At 40.8% G+C, this 22,704-nt stretch overlaps 1 protein-coding gene across 2 annotated transcripts in view; it reads left to right on the top strand.

Moving 5' to 3' along the window:
• The window catches only part of fbn1 (fibrillin 1), a 59,822-nt gene that overhangs the window by 27,964 nt on the left and 9,154 nt on the right, over window positions 1-22,704 (top strand). For both annotated transcript variants that reach the window (XM_034116219.1, XM_034116218.1), the window contains 26 exons: window positions 438-563; window positions 4,193-4,315; window positions 4,984-5,106; window positions 5,189-5,314; window positions 7,389-7,511; window positions 7,727-7,849; window positions 8,125-8,292; window positions 9,377-9,445; window positions 9,923-10,048; window positions 11,351-11,473; window positions 11,570-11,728; window positions 12,405-12,476; window positions 12,565-12,690; window positions 13,589-13,711; window positions 15,064-15,189; window positions 15,272-15,388; window positions 15,469-15,594; window positions 15,681-15,800; window positions 16,433-16,558; window positions 19,923-20,075; window positions 20,175-20,237; window positions 20,322-20,441; window positions 20,557-20,676; window positions 20,772-20,894; window positions 21,354-21,485; window positions 22,003-22,128. In XM_034116219.1, coding sequence (XP_033972110.1) covers window positions 438-563; window positions 4,193-4,315; window positions 4,984-5,106; window positions 5,189-5,314; window positions 7,389-7,511; window positions 7,727-7,849; window positions 8,125-8,292; window positions 9,377-9,445; window positions 9,923-10,048; window positions 11,351-11,473; window positions 11,570-11,728; window positions 12,405-12,476; window positions 12,565-12,690; window positions 13,589-13,711; window positions 15,064-15,189; window positions 15,272-15,388; window positions 15,469-15,594; window positions 15,681-15,800; window positions 16,433-16,558; window positions 19,923-20,075; window positions 20,175-20,237; window positions 20,322-20,441; window positions 20,557-20,676; window positions 20,772-20,894; window positions 21,354-21,485; window positions 22,003-22,128 — 3,162 coding nt within the window. The remainder of the gene's footprint in view (window positions 1-437; window positions 564-4,192; window positions 4,316-4,983; window positions 5,107-5,188; window positions 5,315-7,388; window positions 7,512-7,726; window positions 7,850-8,124; window positions 8,293-9,376; window positions 9,446-9,922; window positions 10,049-11,350; window positions 11,474-11,569; window positions 11,729-12,404; window positions 12,477-12,564; window positions 12,691-13,588; window positions 13,712-15,063; window positions 15,190-15,271; window positions 15,389-15,468; window positions 15,595-15,680; window positions 15,801-16,432; window positions 16,559-19,922; window positions 20,076-20,174; window positions 20,238-20,321; window positions 20,442-20,556; window positions 20,677-20,771; window positions 20,895-21,353; window positions 21,486-22,002; window positions 22,129-22,704) is intronic.

Raw genomic sequence — 22,704 nt, 5'->3', positions numbered from 1 at the left:
GGAGTTTAACGGTACCACGGTCTTTAATAATTCAGCCCCGGGGCCCCTTTAATACCGGGGCTCGTTACCCATCCCTAGTTAGTAGGGTTGAGCAGGGAGGAATTCTTGACATTTAGGAGTCTGGTTCCACTGAGTGAGAAAACAAAAACCTGCCATCTATGATGTAAGGACTTCTAAACGGGTCTGCACAAACACATCCTCTCTTATTGGTGTATTTATTGAAAGTAAATGCATTTTAAAGCCTTAATATATTTCATGATGTAATTCTTTTGTGACTCATGTGCATACATCACAGCTTAACCAAAACCTGTTTGGCAGGCCTGAACCAACAAAAGATAATTCATTGCCATGAACTTTTCCCTTTTTGTTTTTATATTCAGCAATTTAAAATTCTTGCTCTGTCTCTGAACCAATCTTATTTTCCCTCCCCTGTCTAGATGTGGATGAGTGTGAGCTGAATCCAGACATCTGCCTGAGTGGGAACTGTGAGAACGCGAAGGGATCCTTCATCTGCCACTGTGACCCGGGATACTCGGTCCGCAAGGGAACCACAGGCTGCACAGGTTAGCGAAACAAATGCACATTTAAGTATTCCTACCCGTGTGTGAAGTGAAAGCAAGCCAAATAGAAGGGTGAGAAATTAGAGGATGTAAGGTGATTGTCTGGCTAACCACAGCTCTTAAATTAATCATCTTCATTCGAGAGCTCCTGTGTGACTTGACGACAAACATGTTCACGCACACTCACATGCATCAGCTTCAGGAGCAGGAGCAGTGAGATCACTATCTTGTGTCCGAAGCATGCATCACATTGCATCTTTGTTTATTCTTAAGTTGCCCCTTCATTAAGTTCAGTTAAACATTACGTGATTGTTGGAAGAGTTTTGCAGCACGTAATCCCTGGAAAGGCCTCCAGAACACATAAATACAAAGTCCTTACGGCTGGTAGAGTCTTTGCTAGTTTGGACTTACTCCTCGTTCAGTCAGAGTTAAGTCTGATTTACATGCTCACTTAAAAGTTTGGAGAACTTGGTCAGTGACCTTATCTGGCCTCGTCGCCATGATGGAAATGAGTCAGCAGAAGCACGTCTTCCTTCAGACGCAAATAAACAGATCTGTCTGAAGTATGATTCAAACTCACTCCCTCACTCGCACACACTCTTGCTCATTCTAATCCCATTAAAATCACCATACAGGGTTTTCCTTGTTTTGAGAAAGCTGGTGCTGCAGCTACTTCTGATTCACAGGTTTGGAATTTCAGCCCCAAAATACCAAAGAATCAAGACACTAATTCCTCACAGGCAGGCAGGATGTCTTGTTTTAGACAAGGAAACAAACATGCTACACTTTTTGGAGAGAATCCCCCTCCGGTATGTTCTAACAAAAATGCAAAATGAATTGGTTGACATTGTCAGTATGCCCTATGGGGCGAGGCTGGCATGCATCTTCCTGTGTGAGTTTTAATGAGGCCAGTCCTGATCCAGCTGATGATGAGTCTCCCATAAGAATGGTTTCCCTTTTTTAATCCAAAACCCTGAGTGGGCAGGGTGTGGGTATTTGTTTGTACATTTGAGTACTTTAGTGCCTTGCGTGTGTACTGAAATGTTAGCACTGGGTGGAGATGTTCTGGGGGAGTTTACAGGGCTAGAGAGGATCAGGGTTAAGGCTTTAAGCATCATGACAAAACTGTGCAAAAATGTTAGCAACTAAAGGAAGGCTATGCAACAAAAAAAGGCAATAAAATACAACTTTATTAAACTCAACACAGTCAGGGGGTTTTATTCTACAGTCTTAATTAGTCTGGTATGATCAGTAGTTTATGGTGGCTAATGTTAGCCGTCTATATTGTTGTTTAAATGACATTTCTGAGTTAGCTTGCTAACTAAATGACCCTTCTCTACTCGTAATATAGTTACACTGCTTATAAGTTGTACAATTATCTCTTAATTGTGTTGTGGCTACAGATGTATTCAAAAGTGACACAATCTCATATGATGCTTGTTTATAAAAAGACAAAAGGAGAAGATGAAAACGGTGGATATTCAAGATGCTTAATATTACTTGGATCGGCAGATATTTAGGTTTGTAGCTATGTCTTGGGTTGTCAAGAAGGCACCAATCCTAGCAGGCATAAGACATATCCTTGCAAAGAAACTCAATGTGCTTTACATTTGAAAGAAACATGACCACACATGATCTGATATAAAACCTGCCTATCCCATTGCTACTACCGAGACAGGCAGGCAGACAAAGATGCAAACAGACAGGCAATCAGGCAGGTATGCAAACTAGGAGACAGTTGGACAGCCAGGTAGGCAGATGTGTAATTCTCTGCTATCCCTTTTTATCCCTTTTTAATTTGTTGCTCTTCATCTGTCAAACATTAGTCCTAGTTAAACCAAGCCTCCTCTTTGACACCAGCTGTAACAGCTGACATGCTTCTCGCATGCAACAACCTCTGTTTGCATTTTACATTTCCACAAGAGAACGTGTGTGTGTGTGTTTGGTGCTCTCTCTGTCATCAAAGGCTTGAAGGAAATGGTGTTTAATTCCATCTGTAATTCAGGGAGATTCGTTTGCTCCAAACCCTTACATTAAGGCCTGTCATCATCTGTAGAGTAAATATACCGTACCCTCTCCTCAGGAAGACTGTAAACCAGCAGCATTAATCTCTAATTGACAGTGTTTTGAATTACTACCCTCACAAAGACAGACACACTCAGAGGAGTGTATCTCACTGGCTGATAAGTCCTCACATCTTGATCGAGTTCATAGCATAGATTCCCTTGATGTACAGGAACACACACACATGCATACACACACAGTAGTGATATGCAGACCCACTCTTTTCACAGTATGTGTTATTTTGAGTTGATACATGGAAAACTATAAAAAAACGTCATATTTTTTATAATATCACGTCCGTTTCTCTGTGACACTCGATATGATACCTGCTAGCTCTGCCTATTCCATAAAACGTATCTTAAATGCAGTACCGGTCATAATGTACAACTTCAGACATGAGCGACTTCACTAATAGCAGGCATTATAGCAAGTGGGAAAAATTGAGAATCCATGACCCCTCGAACAGGTTCACCTGGTCCAGCCACTAAAAAGATTTGTTTGAAAAGATTTGTTTTTACATTTTTGTACATCACTATATCAAAGCTGTAACACTCAGTCAGGCTCAGGGCCAGGTATTGTTTGGGTCGGTGTTTCTCAGGGTTGTTTTGGCTCTTATGAGCAGTTCTCATTGTTGTAGCAACATACAGGCTTTTTCCATTGGGCCATGTAGCCAATCGTGTCAGAACTGCCTGAGGAACATGAGCCTCATTCACAGCATCTTATCAGTGCCAGCTGCTTCATGGAGATGCCTATTGCTTATACTCTACAGTCTACAGGATGTCAACAGCTTTTTTGGCAGGACAGAATTTAATAGTAGCCAATTTAATTGTTCTCATTAATTGCTGTTCATTTATTAGAATCCAAATCCACATACAATGGGTTATCAAATTTGGGGAGGTATTTTTATAACCACATTATCGACTAAGTACCCCGATATTTTCTCCATTGGCAGAGTTTTGATGTAATTATAATGACTTTATCTTCAAGGAGTGTTTATTTGTAAAGTTGGCACATTACTTCATCGCATTTTTATAGAAATGATATTTGAGTAAGATTATATGTCCAAACTTGGGATGGTGAGCAAACCAAACATGAGCATTAAAAGAGGGCTGTTAAAAAAGCCTCATGTGAGAGGTGTGGTGTCTGTGTGCAAAAATGGAAATTTTTGCCTACAAAAATCTCAGAAATTCTAGTTTTGACAGAATAAGACCTTGGCGTTGGTATATTGTTCTCCCTCCTGGCCTTTCTCTCTGGACACACTTGCACAATGAAAATCCAGGGATTGGGTGTGCTCATTAAACCTCTGCAGGAAGGCTATTAGTATCAGAGATCATGAGAATGTGCCCAGTGCCTTCTGCTCTGAAATACATGGATGAAGACAGTGACCCAGAAAGACTTAGTCCTGTCGTCTCCTGCTGCTGTCTCTATGTGATTCAAACCAAGCATCAACTCGCTCCACAATGCCAAGAACCCCACTGGAATGAGAATGCAGACCCAAATCATCAGACCATCAGAGCAGTGTCTACAAGAATTTCTCTTTACATGGCTTCTCCTTTGTTTCCCCTCAGACGTCAATGAGTGTGAGATCGGAGCCCATAACTGTGACAGACAAGCTACCTGCACCAACACAGCTGGCGGCTTCAAATGCCACTGTGCTCCAGGATGGATTGGTAATGGCGTCAAATGTACAGGTATGGCCGACACTCAATGGGTCCATTGAAATCGTTTTTTTATATGTAGTGGTTTCCCTCATGATGCATAATAGATGACAACTCAACAACCCTTTTGAACTATTGTGTAGAGAATTCCACAGTTTCCAAGATGCACGTCTTCTTTATAATCTTTAGTATATCAAGGTGAGGAAAAACGTGTTTGTAAATAAATGTCTCATTCAACAAACAAACATAAGGGGGGTTTAAGATTTGCTTAAAATTGGTCTGACATAACCAAAACCATCAATGAAGTGATCATATTCACAAGTAGCCAAAGTCTAATTATTAAGTATTGTGCTACATTTGAATATACATGTGTATTTGTTGTTCCCCCTACAAATGCGCTATTTACCCCTGTCAGGGTTTGTTAAAAACGACAGTGCCCAGCTGTTTTAGGAAATATCAAGCCGACAAAAATCTTTATTTCTGAGCTATTTTATTATTATGTCGTCAGTGGCAATGATTTAGCAATTAATTTATGAGTGCCACAAAATGGTTGAGAAGTAATAATGTTCTATAGATGCATTTGTTTTTGGTCATTGAATGGGTTTTGTAAACAGTAAGAAAATATCCCAATGCTTATCCTTTCCTCAACAATTTGAGTTGTATCTATGTTGATCATGTGATGGGACGTTGTCGTGTTTCAGACCTGGACGAGTGCTCCAACGGGACACACATGTGCAACAACAACGCTGAATGTCTCAACACCATGGGCTCATATCGCTGTGCATGCAAGGAGGGATTCTCTGGAGATGGATTCTACTGCTCAGGTCACACGCAAAACCACATTTTTTGTTTTTTAAAAGATGTGCATTGTGTGTTTACGGCCTGTGTGTTTGATCACCACTACAGACAGTGATGAGTGTGCAGACAACGGCAACCTGTGTGAGAGCGGCCACTGTCTGAACCTCCCCGGAGGATACCGCTGTGAATGTGACATGGGCTTCATACCCACTCCTGACCAGAAGTCCTGCGAGGGTAAGACAAAACGACACTGCTAGACTATCTGAGTTCCAGACATCGCAATTGGTGCCTACATCCTAAATTATGATTTAATCTGGTCTGGTGTTACTCTGGTGAATGACTGTCTGTTTTTCTGTCTGGGAAACAAACAGATGCCTTCAATGGGACTCATGAGATAGTATTTTGGAAATGGGAAGCACACAATAAACCCAAGACTTAAATGGCTTTAGTAGTGAGAACATTTCTAAAAGACTGACAACAACAATGGATTTACAATATTTGCCTTCTTCCTTTTTCAAATGTGGCTTTCTTCAGTGCCTACATTAGCAAAAAATGTATCAGTCAGTCAAAAACATTTTTGGTTTCATAATTGGTTTTCATTTCAGGCTTATGAAAACCTTTGCTGCCAACATTTTCTTGTCAGATAACATTATGGTAACTGCCATTGCAATTACACCTCATAGCACATTTATATACAGTAACAGGATTTATAATCATAGTCTATCTTGGCTCAGTCTTCTTAATACTATAGACACAAGGATAAGTTAGCTCAGACTTTAAAGGTCACCTATTATGCAAAATCCACTTTTTCATGTCTGTTATACATAAACATGTTTCCCCTCTGTGTAAAGAGATTCTGAAAGTTTCAGGAAAAAAGATTCGCTCACTTTTTGTCCTGATCCATTTATATAAAAACCTGTCTGAAAATGAGCTGATCAGATTTTGGCCACTTTATGATGTCATAACGATTTTTTGGCTTGTGTAACCATTAGCCAATCACCAACCAAGGTAACACCACCCCACCCCCCCCTTATCACCTGAATCTCCTCCTAGAGCACCATTGTGTTCTTTTTAACCAAATATCTCTCAGAGGGGCGTGGGGAGTGGCTCCTTATTTTCATCTAAAGTAACAGACAGAGAATCAGCCCTTTTGAAACAGGGCTGAAACAGAGGGGTTTATGGGATGCTACAATGCATGATCTGTTTGGTATTTTGAGCCAAACACTTCAGAGACATGTTTTGTACATATCTGAGACCTATAATATATTGATGAAAAACAGTATAATAGGGGACCTTTAATATTGTCTTGAGATATTTCAACTTTCTTATTCTTTACGCTAGTGTTGTGTTTTCCTGAGACAGAAAAACTATGAACTGGGTATAAGGAACTCTATTTTTCCCCATTTCCTCCACTCATTGAATCAAACATTTACTATCATTTAAGAAAGTATAGACGTTGTAAAGACTTACATTACTACCATTACTCATAATGGAGTGGAACCAGGTCATATAGTCTGAATTGTATGAAAATGCCTGTCATTTTCACGGTTGAAATGATATGTGTTGTGTAGACTGGTCTGTAAACCAAACAAAGTTTTTGTTTGAGACAAAGCTCCAGGCACTTTTCAGGCATTTCTCTTGGTTCATGACCTTGATAATTTGCTTACATTAGATCCAGGTTTGCCTATTTAGGTACATCTTTTCAGGGATATTATAACTGAATAGAATAAAATATCGAGGTGATTACATGTTCACCAAAATAGCTGAGGAGGGATCTTTTCCAAAATCCTGAGCTGAGCTTCTGTAGAGTCTTTCATGCCAAGTAGCGTGTGTGAGTCATGCCTCCACTGATAAGACATTGCTGGATTCAATTGAACGAGCAGACTGACCTCCTTGTGCTGATGTGTCAAACATCCTGAAATAACCTGTCCTGTCCTCCCTGCCTCAACTCAGGCAGGTCCGGACAGTAATGACTTATGCAGAGTCTAATGATGTGGAAGAGCAGAATTTCATAACCTTGGCTGCTGCTCTGATAGTGTATGTGTGCGTCTGTCTGGATATGTCTGGGCATTTTTTTTGCCCCAGATTTGTCATTCTTCAGCAGAGGTGAGCGGCCTTCACTTCCTATTGCTGGCTGCCAATTTTCCACCATGATCCCATGATCCTCTAATCCCTCACAGCTGGGCCTCTCTCTCTCTCTCTCTCTCTCTCTCTCTCTCTCTCTCTCTCTCTCTCTCTCTCTCTCTCTCTCTCTCTCTCTCTCTCTCTCTCTCTTTATCACTTTTTCTTTCTCTGTTTTCTTTTACAGACATAGATGAATGTACCTTTGCTGACATCTGTGTCAATGGACGCTGCCAGAATATTCCAGGACTGTTCAGATGTGATTGTAGTCTTGGCTATGAACTGGACAGGAGTGGAGGCAACTGCACAGGTAAGACACCACTCCCACCGCCGGCACAATGAAGCTCAGTTTATGCCCCAACAAGCTATGGAGATTTGAATGGTTGAAAAATAAGTGGAGCAACACAAGTGAACAGCTCTCATCTCCCATGGTATACAGACTCCTGCTCCTCTTCGTGTTACTGACAGCGATTGAAGACTCTCAGATATAATTGTTGAAACTGTTTCTTTGTCTTTCTATCTCAGACATCAATGAATGTGCAGACCCGACCATCTGCATTAATGGAGTCTGTGTCAACATCCCTGGAAGTTACCTCTGTAACTGTCCTGCAGACTTTGAGCTCAACCCCACCCGGGTGGGCTGTGTAGGTTAGACTCAACAAGTTCTCTCTACACACATTGTTGGTGTTGGATTTCAACGTATCATTCAACTAATTCTAAAGTAGGGCAATACACAATGTCTATTCCTGAACACCTGTGTGTGTGTGTGTGTGTGTGTGTGTGTGTGTGTGTGTGTGTGTGTGTGTGTGTGTGTGTGTGTGTGTGTGTGTGTGTGTGTGTGTGTGTGTGTGTGTGTGTGTGTGTGTGTGTGTGTGTGTGTGTGTGTGTGTGTGTGTGTGTGTGTGTGTGTGTGTGTGTCACAGACACTCGTTCTGGAAGCTGCTACCTGGATGTGCGTTCCCGTGGAGATGCTTCAGAGAGCTTGGACTGCTCCAATGAGATTGGAGTTGGTGTTTCCAAAGCGTCCTGCTGCTGCTCTCTGGGTCAGGGCTGGGGGAACCCGTGTGAATCCTGCCCCGCTCTCAACTCAAGTGAGTCAACCCATCATTATTTAGACTTTGCCTGCTTTATGTATGTTCATTTTTATGTTTCAGTTCAAGCCAAGATATACAGAGGTGCCACTGCAAAGATATATAGATACTGATCCCTCCCTCCCTGTGGGAACATGATTATCTTATTTGACACTTTACAAATGAGCCTAAACACCCTAATATAATGTTTATTGTAATTTCAGACTACATTGATAACTTAAAAAAAGGTCTCTCTTACGGCATGTATTCGTTAATGACTCTCAAAACTACAGTATCTTTGGACTATCTCTTTTATTGTTTGATAACTTGTGCAATATAGACGTGATTATATTTCAACCAATCCAACTCAACCACGGAACTCTTAATACACTGACTTATATTTAAACAAATGTAATGGTTCTATTGAATGACCAAATTGTTGTTGTTCGATTGTGTTTTTTTTTCCTTGAGACCAACATGTTTTATTCTCATTGTTTATTCTCCCAACTTTGTCCTCCATCACTTGATATGTAGAGATGAGAGTAGACTTTTGACTACAAAGTGAGGAGGGATGTAAACGCTAAATGGATTTTAAATGTCAGTATCGGGAAAAGTCATTTCAGGGTTTACTGGATTCAACAATCCTGTCAAACCCTTCTACAAGTTGTTTTGTACCATGGTTCGAGTTAGCTGCGAACATTTGGCTACATGCTGCCTGCTCCTAACATGCAAAGAGTGTGTGTTTGCTGTAATTGTTGTTACTGGTAAAGATGAGACAGCTTTGTACAACTTACTAGAAATTACCAACAGATGTTTTAAAACATTACAAGGAATGACTCATCCCTTGCAGCTTGAGGAAATGCTTGCTTATATGACAAGAACAAAACTTTCTCTTTGTGCTTTGTAATTCTAAGAAGCCGCAGTCATGTCAGGTCCACTGTGATCTGAGATCGCTGATCAGAAAAAGCACAACAGAGAGAGACTTAACTCAACATCTCACCATCAGCAAAACGTTACTGTCAAATCCTGAAGTGAAACCACCTTGACTGTGGGTTTTCTGTTGTGTCATTGTTGCTTGTTAATGTGTTGTGTTGCTGTGTTACAGCTGAGTACAAGACGCTGTGTCCTGGAGGAGAAGGCTTCAGACCAAACCCCATCACTGTCATCTTGGAAGGTCAGACAGCACACATGCTATCATGGCTGCAGTTGATTAGTCAAAGGAATGACTTCCCATGTCTTTTCTTCATCACTTTTCCTTGAAAACGTAATGAGGTCCAGGATTTGTGTTAAATTAGAAAGAAGGAAAACAACAGTGAAAAGAGAATCTGACTCCACATGTCAATTTACCCTAACCCTCTAAACTTGGATGTTTAAGCAACTTCATTTCACAAATAGAAAATGAGCACACTGAAAACCTAATGCTCCACAATTCAAGTAGCAGAAACAGAATCAAACCTCCCAAGAAGGAGGTTTTCAAGTCAACTTAAATGCTACTGTTGTGCATTTTCTCCTGTCCTTTATGGTGCAGTGAACCCTATGCTAAAGGAGATAAGAAAGGAGGCATTGTGCACACCTACAGACACTCACACTGATAACACACATCCTCCCACCCACAATGCCCACTGACTTTTACCTTTTTCTCCTCTGGCAGACATCAATGAGTGCCAGGAGCTGCCAGGCTTGTGCCAGGGAGGACAGTGCATCAACACCTTTGGCAGCTTCCAGTGCGAGTGCCAGAAAGGATACAGTCTCAACGCTGACACCAGAGTCTGTGAAGGTATGGGCAACCCCACCAACACATGAACACACAGGTGACCTATTCCTCTCTAGCTCTTGCCTTGGGAGGTTTCAGTTGGAAGGAAATTGAGTTCAGCCGTCAAGGCCTTCGTTCAGCGAGGACACATGGAGAGGGAGGAAAAAGCACTGAGAGCAGAAAGACGAGGAAGCGTTGGACCCTCTTATCCTGCATACGACACAGCAGCTCATTTTGGCTCAATATGTCTCTGCTCTAGTTCCCCGTCTGCTGCTAACCCGGCAAAGCTCAGTGTGGATGATGAGGCAGCTGAACGCCTAACTATGTCCAGAGGAGCGAGGCTCTGATGTGGTCAGCCTTCTCCTCAGGGGAGAACACTGAGTCCCCCGAAGACAGGCCAGAGATGACGGAGGGAGGGAGAGATGAAGCAATAGAAGATAGGGGGAGAAAAGAGATAAATGAGAAGGGTGTTTAGAAAAGGGAAACAGGAACAAAGAGAGGAGAGGAGGGGGTAAGGGTTAGACAATGACATGTGGCTGGCGGCATTTTAATTAGCGTGTGTTTGTTGGCCATGAGAACAAAAGCGGGCGTCTGCGCTATAAAGTCCCAGACTGCACATCCACCATGTCCTCAGCTGCTAGCTGGCCAGGGAGGAACAAGAAATGTGTTTTCTGTCTGGCAGAAATGTTATTGGAGAATACATTTAGGATAGAGAAAGTATATTTAGTATTTTGTTTTTAGCTGTAGTGGCTGCGATGTTGGATGTACAGTATTTTCACAAAAGATGATGATTATATTGGGTTTTTGTACAGACAATAAAAACACAAAAAATATGATCAGAATATCTTTGCAGATAAGTAGATCATCCATGTATTAAATCAGTGTCTTGGAATACTCCTTTTTGCACCTTTCCACCTTAATTTAGATTACATGTCATCCTACTGTATCAAGTGTATTTCTTTTATTTATTCATTTAACATGATTGTATATATGCCACATTTAGGCAGGAGGCTAGTTTACATCTGTCGGCCTGAGCCAGGTGTGACGTTGGCAGCCTAAAATCAAAGAACAAGTTCAAAACAATAAATATGACGTAAGGTAAATCCATTACGTTATAAGGGAAACACAGACAAACGTTAAGAAGAACATAAACATGGGCAGCAGTAAAAGCAGAGTAAGTGACGGTTAAACAAATCAACAATTACAAAGGAGTTAAGTCATACGTTTTAAATAAGTAACATAGGCACCTCAACTAAACACATTTTCATCAGACTATGTTTTCCTCAAAACAATGAACTGCTTCTTTCTCTTTTTCTCTGTGTGCAGATGTTGATGAGTGTGAACGACCAGGCATCTGCGGCCCAGGCCAGTGCTACAACACCATCGGGAACTATACCTGTATGTGCCCTGTGGACTACATGCAGGTCAATGGAGGGAACAACTGCATGGGTAGGTCTGCACATGCACTATCATGACGTTATCAATCAGCAAAATGGTGGGGACATGCAGTCATGCAGTGACTTTTTCTTTCTTATTGACACACAGACATAAGGAAGAGCTACTGCTACAGGAACTTTTACTCTTACAACGAAACTTGTGATGGAGAGCTGACCTATAACATGACCAAAAAGATGTGCTGCTGCTCCTACAACATTGGCCGCGCATGGAATAAACCCTGTGAACAGTGTCCCGTGCCCAGTACCGGTGAGGTCTCAAACACGTATGTGCAGAAAGTTTAAGCAGGGTTCCCGTGCTAAAACTTAAAATGTATTTAATTTGTTGTTCTAAAAATAAGGCCTTAATTACTTGACTCCAATCCAATTAAATTGAGTCGCCAAGAGGCTAAACTTGGCTTTAGACTATGACATGTTTTCAAGAAGAAAGCCCATACTTAAGTCGAAATGTTGACGATGCTTAATAAACAAAATAAAAACAACAATAACTTAGGACCAAACGGTCAACAGAAAAAGTATCAGCGCACCCTCACCAACCCGGCCTGCAACAGGTGACCTAAACACACAAACCACACCCATGTGACAATTGCCGGAAGTGCTCAACAAATACAAATAAAAGTTATGTAAAGAAATAATAATCCTCCTAAATTACTATTAAAATGTATCTTATAAATGCCACAAAAAAGAAATCGTATCTATTTTTTTAATAATTTACCGAATGCCTCTCCCCCTTAATGTTACAAAGATCTGGAAAGTGAAACACATTATTTTTGTTTTCAGTAGATCATCTTACTTTTTCATTGGTTCAAAAAGTCTTGAATTTGATTCTGAATAGTATAAAAAGAAATTTAGAAAATGTAGCTGTAGGAGCCCTGATAAGATACTTAAAGTGAGCGTTAATAACCTAAAGTCTTATGTCCAATCAGATGCGTTTGCGATCCTGTGCGGCAGTGAGAGACCAGGATATTACATCGACATCACCACTGGACGGGTCATTGGTAAGATCTGCCCATCAAAGGTTTTTGTGATGAAAAGGAAGGTTTGTTTTGTTCTCACCTCGTCCCTTGTTTCTCCCTCATTTGCTAGATATTGATGAGTGCAGGGAGATCCAAGGAGTGTGTGAGAACGGCGTGTGCATCAACATGATCGGCAGCTTCAGGTGTGAGTGCCCCATCGGCTTCATCTACAACGACAAGCTGTTGATTTGTGAAGGTAAGGCCTTCTTTACATTTAGGTTAGACCGAAAGTGATGACAAATGTAAAATCTAGTGAATTCATCTCAGGTTTTTAATAAAAGACAGTCTCTTTATAATTACAGTGATGACAAAGTTCTCAGATCCTTAACCTTAGAAAAATTACTAATACCACAGTGGAACTTTGCATTGTTTAGTAAAATATGAAAGTATTATCAGCATAATCTACATACAGTATAGTAAGTAAGTACTTATATAAAGCCGTATGCAGTGAACTGTATCTTGTCATTGTTTTGCTTTTATATATGCTGCATTAATGTGTAGATTGCTTTTTATTGTGGTTGATGACTAAGGTTGTGCTCATTTTACCTTTTTTTTATGCTTTTATGTAGTTTAATCTACAGCAATGCAAAATATAAGATCATTAAATGTTTGTAGCGTTGCTGTCCTGTGAAAACCATATATTTAAAAAAAAAAAACACTCTTCACCAGGAAAACAGCCCTGCTTTTAGCTTTGTGCATTTCCCAGTGGATCCAAGAGGCATTTCAAATTGTTTATCTAGCTTATAAAGTGAAGAATTAAGAATAAAGGATTTTCTCAGCACATAAAGAAACACTTCATCCTCCTGTTCATCACAAACATTCAAAATCATCTGGAGATACATGGTTTTCACTCGACAGGAAGGGGATAAAACAATTGAATCTGATTGGTATCTAGTCAGCTAGCTGTCAGATACATGTGGTGGAATTAAAAAGTAAGATTTAAAATTCTGAGCTGCAGTTCAGTAGAAAAGTTACATGAAGTTGAAATACTCCAGTAAAATACAAATTTTTGAGCATCTTGAGTAAATGTATGCATGTAGTAACATGAATCTATACCCGTTTTGAACCCTGCTCTCTCCTGCTGTTGTGGTTAGATATCGATGAGTGTCAGAACGGGCCGGTGTGCCAGCAGAACGCGGCCTGCCTGAACCTCCCCGGAAGTTTCCGCTGCGAGTGTAAACCCGGATATCGCTTCACCCCCACTGGGCAATGTCAAGGTAAGGCTGTGGTGGTGATCAACCAAATAAAGGTGAAAGATGTCATCAGATTATACAGTAAATGACTGGTGAAATGCATTGTTGTCACTGTTCACGCAACCCACAGCCAATCTCCTGAAGGCCTCAGTAGAGATTAAACAGAATAGGTGGAAACATGGAGCAGGATTAGAGAAAAGATTAGAGAAGGCAGCCAAAACACTTCTGTCTTCCATGAGGATGAGTCTGACTTCTCTGGATCCTCCTGTGGCCTTACACTCTCTTTTGCCTTCTCAAGCTATTGAATCAAAGTCAGTCACACGAAAGTCTTTAAACTGCACATTATTGCCAGCCAAAGATAAAGCACCAGAGGCAGTGACAGTCGGGCTGAGGAGGAACTCTTCATGGTGGGCTTGTTATTAGGGAAGTGAGAATGTGAAGCATGTGTTGAGCTGTTGAACATGTGCTGCTGTATATCTGAAACATGTCACTGTCAGACTGGAGAGTATCCTCCCCGATAAGCAAATGTTAAATCCACATCCTGTTTTTCTTCCTGAAGTCCTAACAACAAACCCCGGTCGGACCCCAGTGAGGGCAAACTGAAGCTGTGGCTGGAAACAATGATGACCACAATCTATTAAAGGCAGTGATTTATAATACAGCCGTTTGAAAAAAAGGAAATAACACAATTAACAAATAAATAATTAAGCATGCTGCAAGGCATACTTTGAAATGGTATTGGTATTAAAAATGAGTTAATGACTGTTTAAAACCATTAATAATTATGATGTTGCTCTTGGATAATGCAACAGAGTTAAGTTTCATGACCTACAGTATATTTATCTAAAAACCTTATCTCTGTAATGTTATCATAACAAATTACTCACAGGATTTAAGTAATGTATACAGTATGATGTTAGGGTTTGTTTGGATCTCCTCAAATGTTATCTGTCTGTAGCCAGACTCTTAAATGAAAATACTTTCAGTGAATTATTCCATGTCTTTCAACACATTATGTAAACTGCCTTTTAAGTTATAACAGTGTGAACAGTGAAAAGCTAGAAAACATCCAACGTTTTTTTTTTAACAATATCTATTTGCCTCTGCAGATTTCTCCTGATTTTACCGAAGGGTAGCACAAGATAATGCCTTAATTCCATATTTGAACATAACATTTCAGAAAACTGTCAATACAGAAAACCGTATTATATATATATCAACCTAGACAAATTCACCTGTTGTGTCTCCCCTTTAGTCATTTGACTTATAAATGTTGCTACTTTATAAGGACTCTAAAGACTAACACTTGGCTGTGATGGTTGTGGTTTGGCTTTGAATTTCACACTGTGTGATACTTGTTTTTCTTCTTTTTTCAGACCGTAATGAATGCAATGAGAACCCTGGTATATGCAATCCTGGTAGTTGCATTGACATGCTGGGGAGTTACCGCTGCCACTGCCCCAACGGCTTCAAAACAACACGGGACCAGTCCATGTGTGTTGGTAAGCTATGATCTCCCTTGTGTTGGACATGTAATGTGAGTGCTGTTCCAGGTAAAACTGTGACGACGCCCTCTGGTTTCAGACGTGGACGAATGTGAGAGGCAGCCCTGTGGCAACGGGACCTGCAAAAACACGGTGGGCTCCTACAACTGCCTGTGCTACCCCGGCTTCCAGAACTCACACAACGGGGACTGCATAGGTACGTGCGGCAAATTTGGAAGTGAGTTAGGAAAAGAGGATAAAGCAAATGACTAATTGTTATGTTTGTGTGTTGATCAGATGTGGATGAGTGTTCCACGCAGAGGGGCATGTGTAGAAACGGGCAGTGTCTGAACTCCTTGGGCTCGTTCCTCTGTGTGTGCAACGACGGCTATGAGCTCACTCAAGACGGCAGACTCTGTACAGGTAAGGAGCCACCATTTTTCATTCTTAATCTAAATGAAATAAGTATACTTTACAGTGTAACCCTTGTGTATTCCCTTTTCTCTCAGATATCAATGAATGTGCAGTGAATCCAGGCACATGCGGTGCTGGAACTTGTGTGAATCTGGATGGCTCTTACAGGTGTATCTGCCCATTGGGCTACTATCTCCATGAGGAGACCTGTGAAGGTACAGCAGCCTGAAGGCCTTTCTGCATCACGATCAACAAATATAAGCTTGGACATAAAAAATCCAACATACATTTTTCATGTAATAAAATATCTACATTTGTGGTTGAATCTCACCTCAGGCTATTCAATAACACCAGTTTACATGCACAAACTCTGCTGAGGTGAACAAGAATAGAATAAACTTCTTCTTCTCTTCATTTGCCTCGCTGCTAGAAAACACCCATCTTCTCCTTTCACACATGGGAGTGGGCTCAAGCCAGAACACTTTGATTGTTTATACAGTGGGGCTGATGAAGAGATATTCAACACATTCCTGCTTTGTGCCCTGTTCCTGGAAGCAGGGAGGAGCAGCACTAAATTGTCAGCATCAGTAACAGCAGCAGCTAGTCATTGAGATGAGCGAACATGTAACATAAAAGCTCTAATACGACTTTGTCGAACTATCCATTAGTGAGATTACATTCTGTTTCATCACATTTGGTTAGAATATGACCCTCTCGTATAACTTTATGCTCGCAGTATGATAGTAAAGTTAACCTACTGTATTTAATAAAGCGCTGCAGGGTGAGGCTCTTAAATACATTTTAAATGTTCATGAGGTGTTTGATTGCGTCCTTCTTTCTGTACCAGATATTGATGAGTGCTCCCTGTCGCCCGAGATGTGTACATTTGGAACCTGCGCCAACAATGAAGGAAGCTTCACCTGCTTGTGTCCAGACGGCTTCCAGGTCTCTGCCTCCGGACGCAGATGTTTAGGTAATTTTGAGTGTGTGTGTGAGAAAGAGGGGGAAAAGAGGCTATCAAACTATCTTATGCATCAAGTTCAAAGTGTAAATACTAGTGTATGTGTTTAGTCTGTCTCTAAGTGCTAGTGGAGACAAAGCAGCAGTCAGAGGTTTTTAGACTGCTCCTGCTTTTTCACGATAGCACACTGTGTTCCAGCTGGTTCTGCTGCTGCTGCCTCAACCCGGCCAAGGGTGGCTCTGAACAGATCACTTTTCCATTTCCTCACGTGTGTGTGTGTGTGTGTGTGTGTGTTTATGTACATATGTGTGTCTTTAGGTTGGGTGGGGGCGTGCTGCGTCCTCTGTTAGGGAGTTCCCCCTCCAAACACTGAAGTGATGACATCATCAGTTACAGTTTGTATTTCACTTTTCTCTCCAGTGTCAGACGTGCTGGACTGAGGGTGGGGGATAAACAGGAGGGGCTGGGTGGAGAGTGAGCTACGTGGGCAGTAAAAGAGACAAACCCTGTCCCACTGAGAAAACCTTTGCTATTTTATTAAAACTGATGATAGACATGAAGAAAATGAACAAAAATCCCGATGACAACAACTAATTATTTTATATTAAAAAACATGATGGGAGACAGATACACTTGGAATTAAATTGATGGCCAATGATTGCTTGGTCATAAGTCATAAGAACAATGAGAATCTTTCACCTCACTCGTTGCAGTTAAACTAAACCTGTGACTATTAATTACTTTAACATTGGATCTCACATTAACTTGCATATTTTTCTTTTACTACATATTGTAGTAGAGCCTTTAACAAGAACATCAGTGCCAACAACTGATGCACTGTAAATGTTGTGCAAAAAACTCGAAGCTCCATTTTAGTGACAGATTAAAAGCCCAAATACATTTAGTCAATATTATTGCTTTCTTTGCCTTTATTGATACCATATAGTGAAAGAATACAGGGCGAGACAGAGTAACATTAGTCACTGGCTGGAGTCATGCTTGAGATATTGCGATAACAGTATACAGTCAATCAATCAATCAATCAATCAATGTTTATTTATATAGCCCAATATCACAAATGTTACATTTGTCTCAGTGGACTTCACAGTTTGTACAGAATATCAGTATGACAATACGACACCCTCTGTCCTTAGACCCTCACATCGTACAAGGAAAAACTTCCAGAGAAAAACCCCACAGTTTAAAGGGGGAAATGGGAGAAACCTCAGGGAGAGCAACAGAGGAGGGATCCCTCTCCCAGGACGGACAGACGTGCAATAGATGCCGTGTGTAAATCGAAAAGATAATACATTTACAACATAGGTAGACCAAATGTTTGGAAATGCATGTGTCTATAATAAGAAGATGAATCCACGATGATGTGAAGTATACAGTATGTGTCTAACCACTAGGCCTCCAGTCCCTAATCAATTATACGCTTTAAATTATAATGCTGTAGTGGTTGTGCAAATGTCCAAAATCATGACCTCCAAATATCTGTCACCACCCCCACCACCATTAGATTTGTGTCACCAATGTCAAAGCTTGTTAAGTGTGATTTATTTCAGAGCTTAATTTTCTATTTATTTATTTGTAATTTTTTATGAAATTCGATCTCATTTTTAAATGTATTGCATAGCACTGACAATTTAGGGGAATCTATCGAGTGATCCCAATTTTTTGACATCTGTATCATATTTCAGTGAACAAACTACAAAGTCAGAATGACATATCCATACATCCAGATGCACATGTGCGTGCACTCACACACACTTGCTCGGCAGCCGTGCACAGAGCACCATAAATCTCTTCCACGGAAAGGCTGACAAATCAGTTTCATGGAGGAAAGTAACATGACACTCTTTGACATTCTCCTCACAGCACCAGGTGCTCATGTATGTGATCTTTGCCTCTTAGCCAGGTGTGTGTGCATGTGTGTGTGATCTATGGTGGTCAGAAAGCTTATTTGTGTTGAGTTCAGTGAAGGCCAGTGCTAGCAGGAGAGCGCGACCATATGCTTCTCATTATGAGTAAGTGCCTCCTCGTTCAGGAGGAATCCGCTACAGTTCTCTACCATATAGACGGTTCGGCCACACGAGGCCGACATGGAAACGCAGAAAACGATAACGATAACGGCTCCCAAGGTGGGTAGATCTGCGGACGAGACGCTCTGGGGGGGCAAACGGCTCCGTGTCTACGCCCTATACGATCATGCCCCTGCTGGGCTGTAAGAAGAGGGGGAGGAAAAGAGAGGCTCCATTTATTATTCTTATATTATTATATAGAGTCGTTATCAATTTGTTTTAAAGCTCAATAAATAACAAAGAAGACCTCTGACTTTAACGGACATGTTGACCGGCGGGAAAAAAATCTAACGGAAACTCTGCCGCACCGTTCCCTCGTCCTTTGGATGAGGCGGAGAGGTGGTATTTTGTGGCAGAAGTACAGCGCCACGTACAGGCCCGGCATATGTACTACAGCGTCTCCAGCGCTTTCGAGCGGTCTCGTGTGAACGGACACGTTTCTGGTGCCTATTGCGTGTGGACGGAAGACTTTTTTGATATCGAATTCGGTTCGTTTGCGTTACCGTTCTCGTGTGGCTCCAGTCTAACAAACACAGATCATTCAGGATTATAGCCAACCTCTGCCCTCACTGTCGATACTTCACCCGAAAAATTAGAAAATGTGGTTCAACAGTAACATACTTTGTTATTGTCTTGTCTTGTAAAAATGACATGTATTGTAAAATTATGTATGGTGTATTCATTTGTAAATATTTGAAGATGTTTTATTGAGTGTTTGTTATTATAACCTAATTATTTGGTAACCTCTAAGAGACCTTCAAGATGTTTGTAAATGATTTGCTTTATAAATATCTATAAAAAGTACATAAATGACCAGAAACCAGCTATTAACCATTGAAAATGTATTGATTATCCTAATTTTGTTGATACTTAATAAATTATTATTTCCCATTTAGCAATGTATTATATTCATATGTTGAAGTTTAATATCCATCCTGATAATGTTTATGGATGTGTATAAACCAACTATTGTAAGTGTTACTAATATCTGGTGCATATCGAATGTTTTTTTTAAGCTGTTTTATAAATCATTTGGTAATCATTACCTTGTACTTAATGCGGTATATAAAATGTTAAAATGTGTCAAACAACATACAGTTAAAATATTATTAATGATATCTTTGCTAATAATAAGTAACCATAATAACCCATACACTTTAAATGTAGCTCTTATTAATCACAGTTATTTAAAAGTTTGACCGGTAAGCATAACACTGTGCACTGTACGACTCAGTAATCTTTCAGTCCCTCTAATTCTTCGCTCTTCTTGTCCTCTGTCTTTGAACCCTCAGATATCCGTGTGAACTACTGCTACACCAGGTTTGAAAATGGCCACTGCCAGGCTCCAAAGCCTCAGAACACTTCCAAGGCGGAGTGCTGCTGCACTATGATGCCAGGTCAAGGCTGGGGAGACCCCTGTGAAATCTGCCCCACCGACGGAGAGGGTGTGTACACTTCTTATCACATACACCCACATATGGGAAACACAAGACCTTGCACAAAATAATGTTTAATGTTATTCATCATGACTCTTATGTTTCCAGAGGGTTATCCTCTTCTCTGTCCCAATGTGGGATACGAACAGGGGAAAGATGACCACCCAAAAGGTTTGTGTGTCTTTGACATTGTCCTACATTTATGGTATAGTGCTGGATGTAATTAAGTTGGTGTTGATGTTTTTGTTATTGTAGATATTGATGAATGCCTCAATGATCCCTGCATCAATGGCGAGTGCATCAACATAGACGGCGCTTTCCGCTGCGAGTGCCCAATGGGATACAATCTGGACATCAGTAAAGTCAAGTGTGAAGGCAGGTTCACTGTTTCCCTATCTGCTATCATACTTTACTGAGGTACTAAGTAGATGTTCTATGACTCTTATACTTACGCGCTTAATGGAGTTTTTTGTGACTTTCTTGAATACAGACACTAATGAGTGTGCCATTGGCAATCCATGTGGAAACGGCACATGCACTAATGTTGTTGGTGGCTTTGAGTGTGCGTGTGATGACGGCTTTGAGCCTGGGTCAATGATGACCTGTGAAGGTATGTACAATTATGTCTGCACTTCCATCATGCAGTCGTTGTGGTCTATACTATACTACTATACTGTAAGGCATTGCCTTCTATCCCTTGACCAGACATCAACGAGTGCTCCCAGAATCCTCTGCTGTGTGCCTTCCGCTGCGTTAACGTGGTGGGCTCGTACGAGTGTAAATGTCCCACAGGCTACGTGCTGCGCGATGACAAGAGGATGTGTAAAGGTAATACACTCATGCACTCCATTTACTGAATAGTGTTGTTAGAAAAGCACCTCATAGAGACATGCTGGCCCCGTCTATAAAGTTATAGTACACAATATCTCTGTGAGACCCTCAAGAGTTCTCTGTCTCAGGCAACCTTAAACTCTCTGGAAACTGTAGCCGGCCAAGTCACTGTTTACACCTCCGCTCTCTCAGATAGGCTGGGCACCATAGCAACGGTTGTATTTGGAGGGGAGCGCTGAGACAGGAGGAACTTGTCAGTGTCTGTAGCGTCACTGTTTACATTAAAGCTCCAAACAGACCACCAACCCTCCCAGTGCACGCCTGTTAGCACTTCAGAGAGCCATGTTGGATTGGGCGGTAACATTAAACTCCTGAGGGCTGAAGTTTGTTTGACCGTCTGTTACTTACATCACTGTTTTGCATTATCTTATTCTGAGTTTACTCTTTGCTCTCTAGATCAGAATGAGTGTGAGGACGGTATAGATGACTGTGCCAGCAGAGGCATGACCTGCAAGAACCTGATTGGTACATACATGTGCATCTGTCCCCCTGGATACATGCGGCAGCCCGGCGGAGATGGTTGCATTGGTAAGAATATCATACTGTCCACCTGTGGGAAATAATTAAACGTAATTCATGTTTATGGCCTTTAATCTTGGCTTCACTGTGCATAAAATAAAAACTATGTTGATACACTGTATGTAGCATGTAAAAAGCCAGTTGTGTATTCTGGATTTAATTCAATTTTAAGTGCTGTTAACCCCCCCCCCCCCCCCCCCTCCACTTCCTGTCCATGTAATAAGTTAATTTGTGACATTCATACAATAGATTTTTAAGAAACTTAACAAGAGTACAATTCTTGTGAATATACTTTATCCTTTCGCCATAAAGATCAAATGTTAAGTTCTGAATATTGGTTTAAAATACAAGCAACCAGCTGCATCATTATAAATTAGAAAATGTTCATAAAACAGGACTCTTCGTAATAAACCCTTCCACAGGATTTGAAGATTATACAATCATTTAGAGAGATATCATTTGTGTTTGAGGTGAGATGTTGGTCTCTTTATTATAGGCTTTCTCCCTGATTTGTTTGTTCTGCTAGATCTGAATGAGTGTACAGCCAAACCAGGTACCTGTAAGAATGGCCGTTGTGAGAACACAGTGGGAAGCTTCCGCTGCAGATGTGACCAAGGATACGTCGCTAACCCCACACAGACTGAATGTATCGGTACGTATATTATTAGAAATGTATATATCTGCTCATACTGTATGTTTGTTTTCACTTTGCCCCTAAACATACGTAACCTACTGTGCTCTAACACAACGTTTATTTATAAAAGATCCATAAAACTGAAAAGAAAACACTTCTTAGTGGCATGTTGTTTCTGTATTTCAAACACCTCCGAGTGAATAAGATGAAGAAATGGGATATAATTCTAGGATGGACAGTTCAGGAGTCTAACCACTGGAATGTGTATGGGTTTAAAGAGAAAAAAATAGCTCTCAGATTGACAACACTCAAATATTATTTAAATTTTAAAGACTTAACATACATTTATGTACTTGTATATTTGGATAAAAGATGATATGCTATTGAATCTTGGCTAACTAGGCGTACAAGTAATTGTTTCATGTCAAAGTAAATGTAGCTATTCCATGACACTGTCTTGTTAAAAAACATGTGTCTGTTACTGTCAAGATAGTGGAGAGGAAATCCTTTCATAGCCTTCCTCCCTAATCTAAATATATACTTCTGGATAGACGTGATGTGTCGAATTTGATGAGAAACCCACCAGGGAGATTT

The sequence above is a fragment of the Trematomus bernacchii genome, unplaced genomic scaffold (genome assembly GCF_902827165.1).
Source record: "Trematomus bernacchii unplaced genomic scaffold, fTreBer1.1, whole genome shotgun sequence".
Lineage (NCBI taxonomy): Eukaryota > Metazoa > Chordata > Actinopteri > Perciformes > Nototheniidae > Trematomus > Trematomus bernacchii.
The sequence above is the reverse complement of the archived record's forward strand: the minus strand, read 5'-3'. Positions and strand labels throughout refer to the sequence as shown.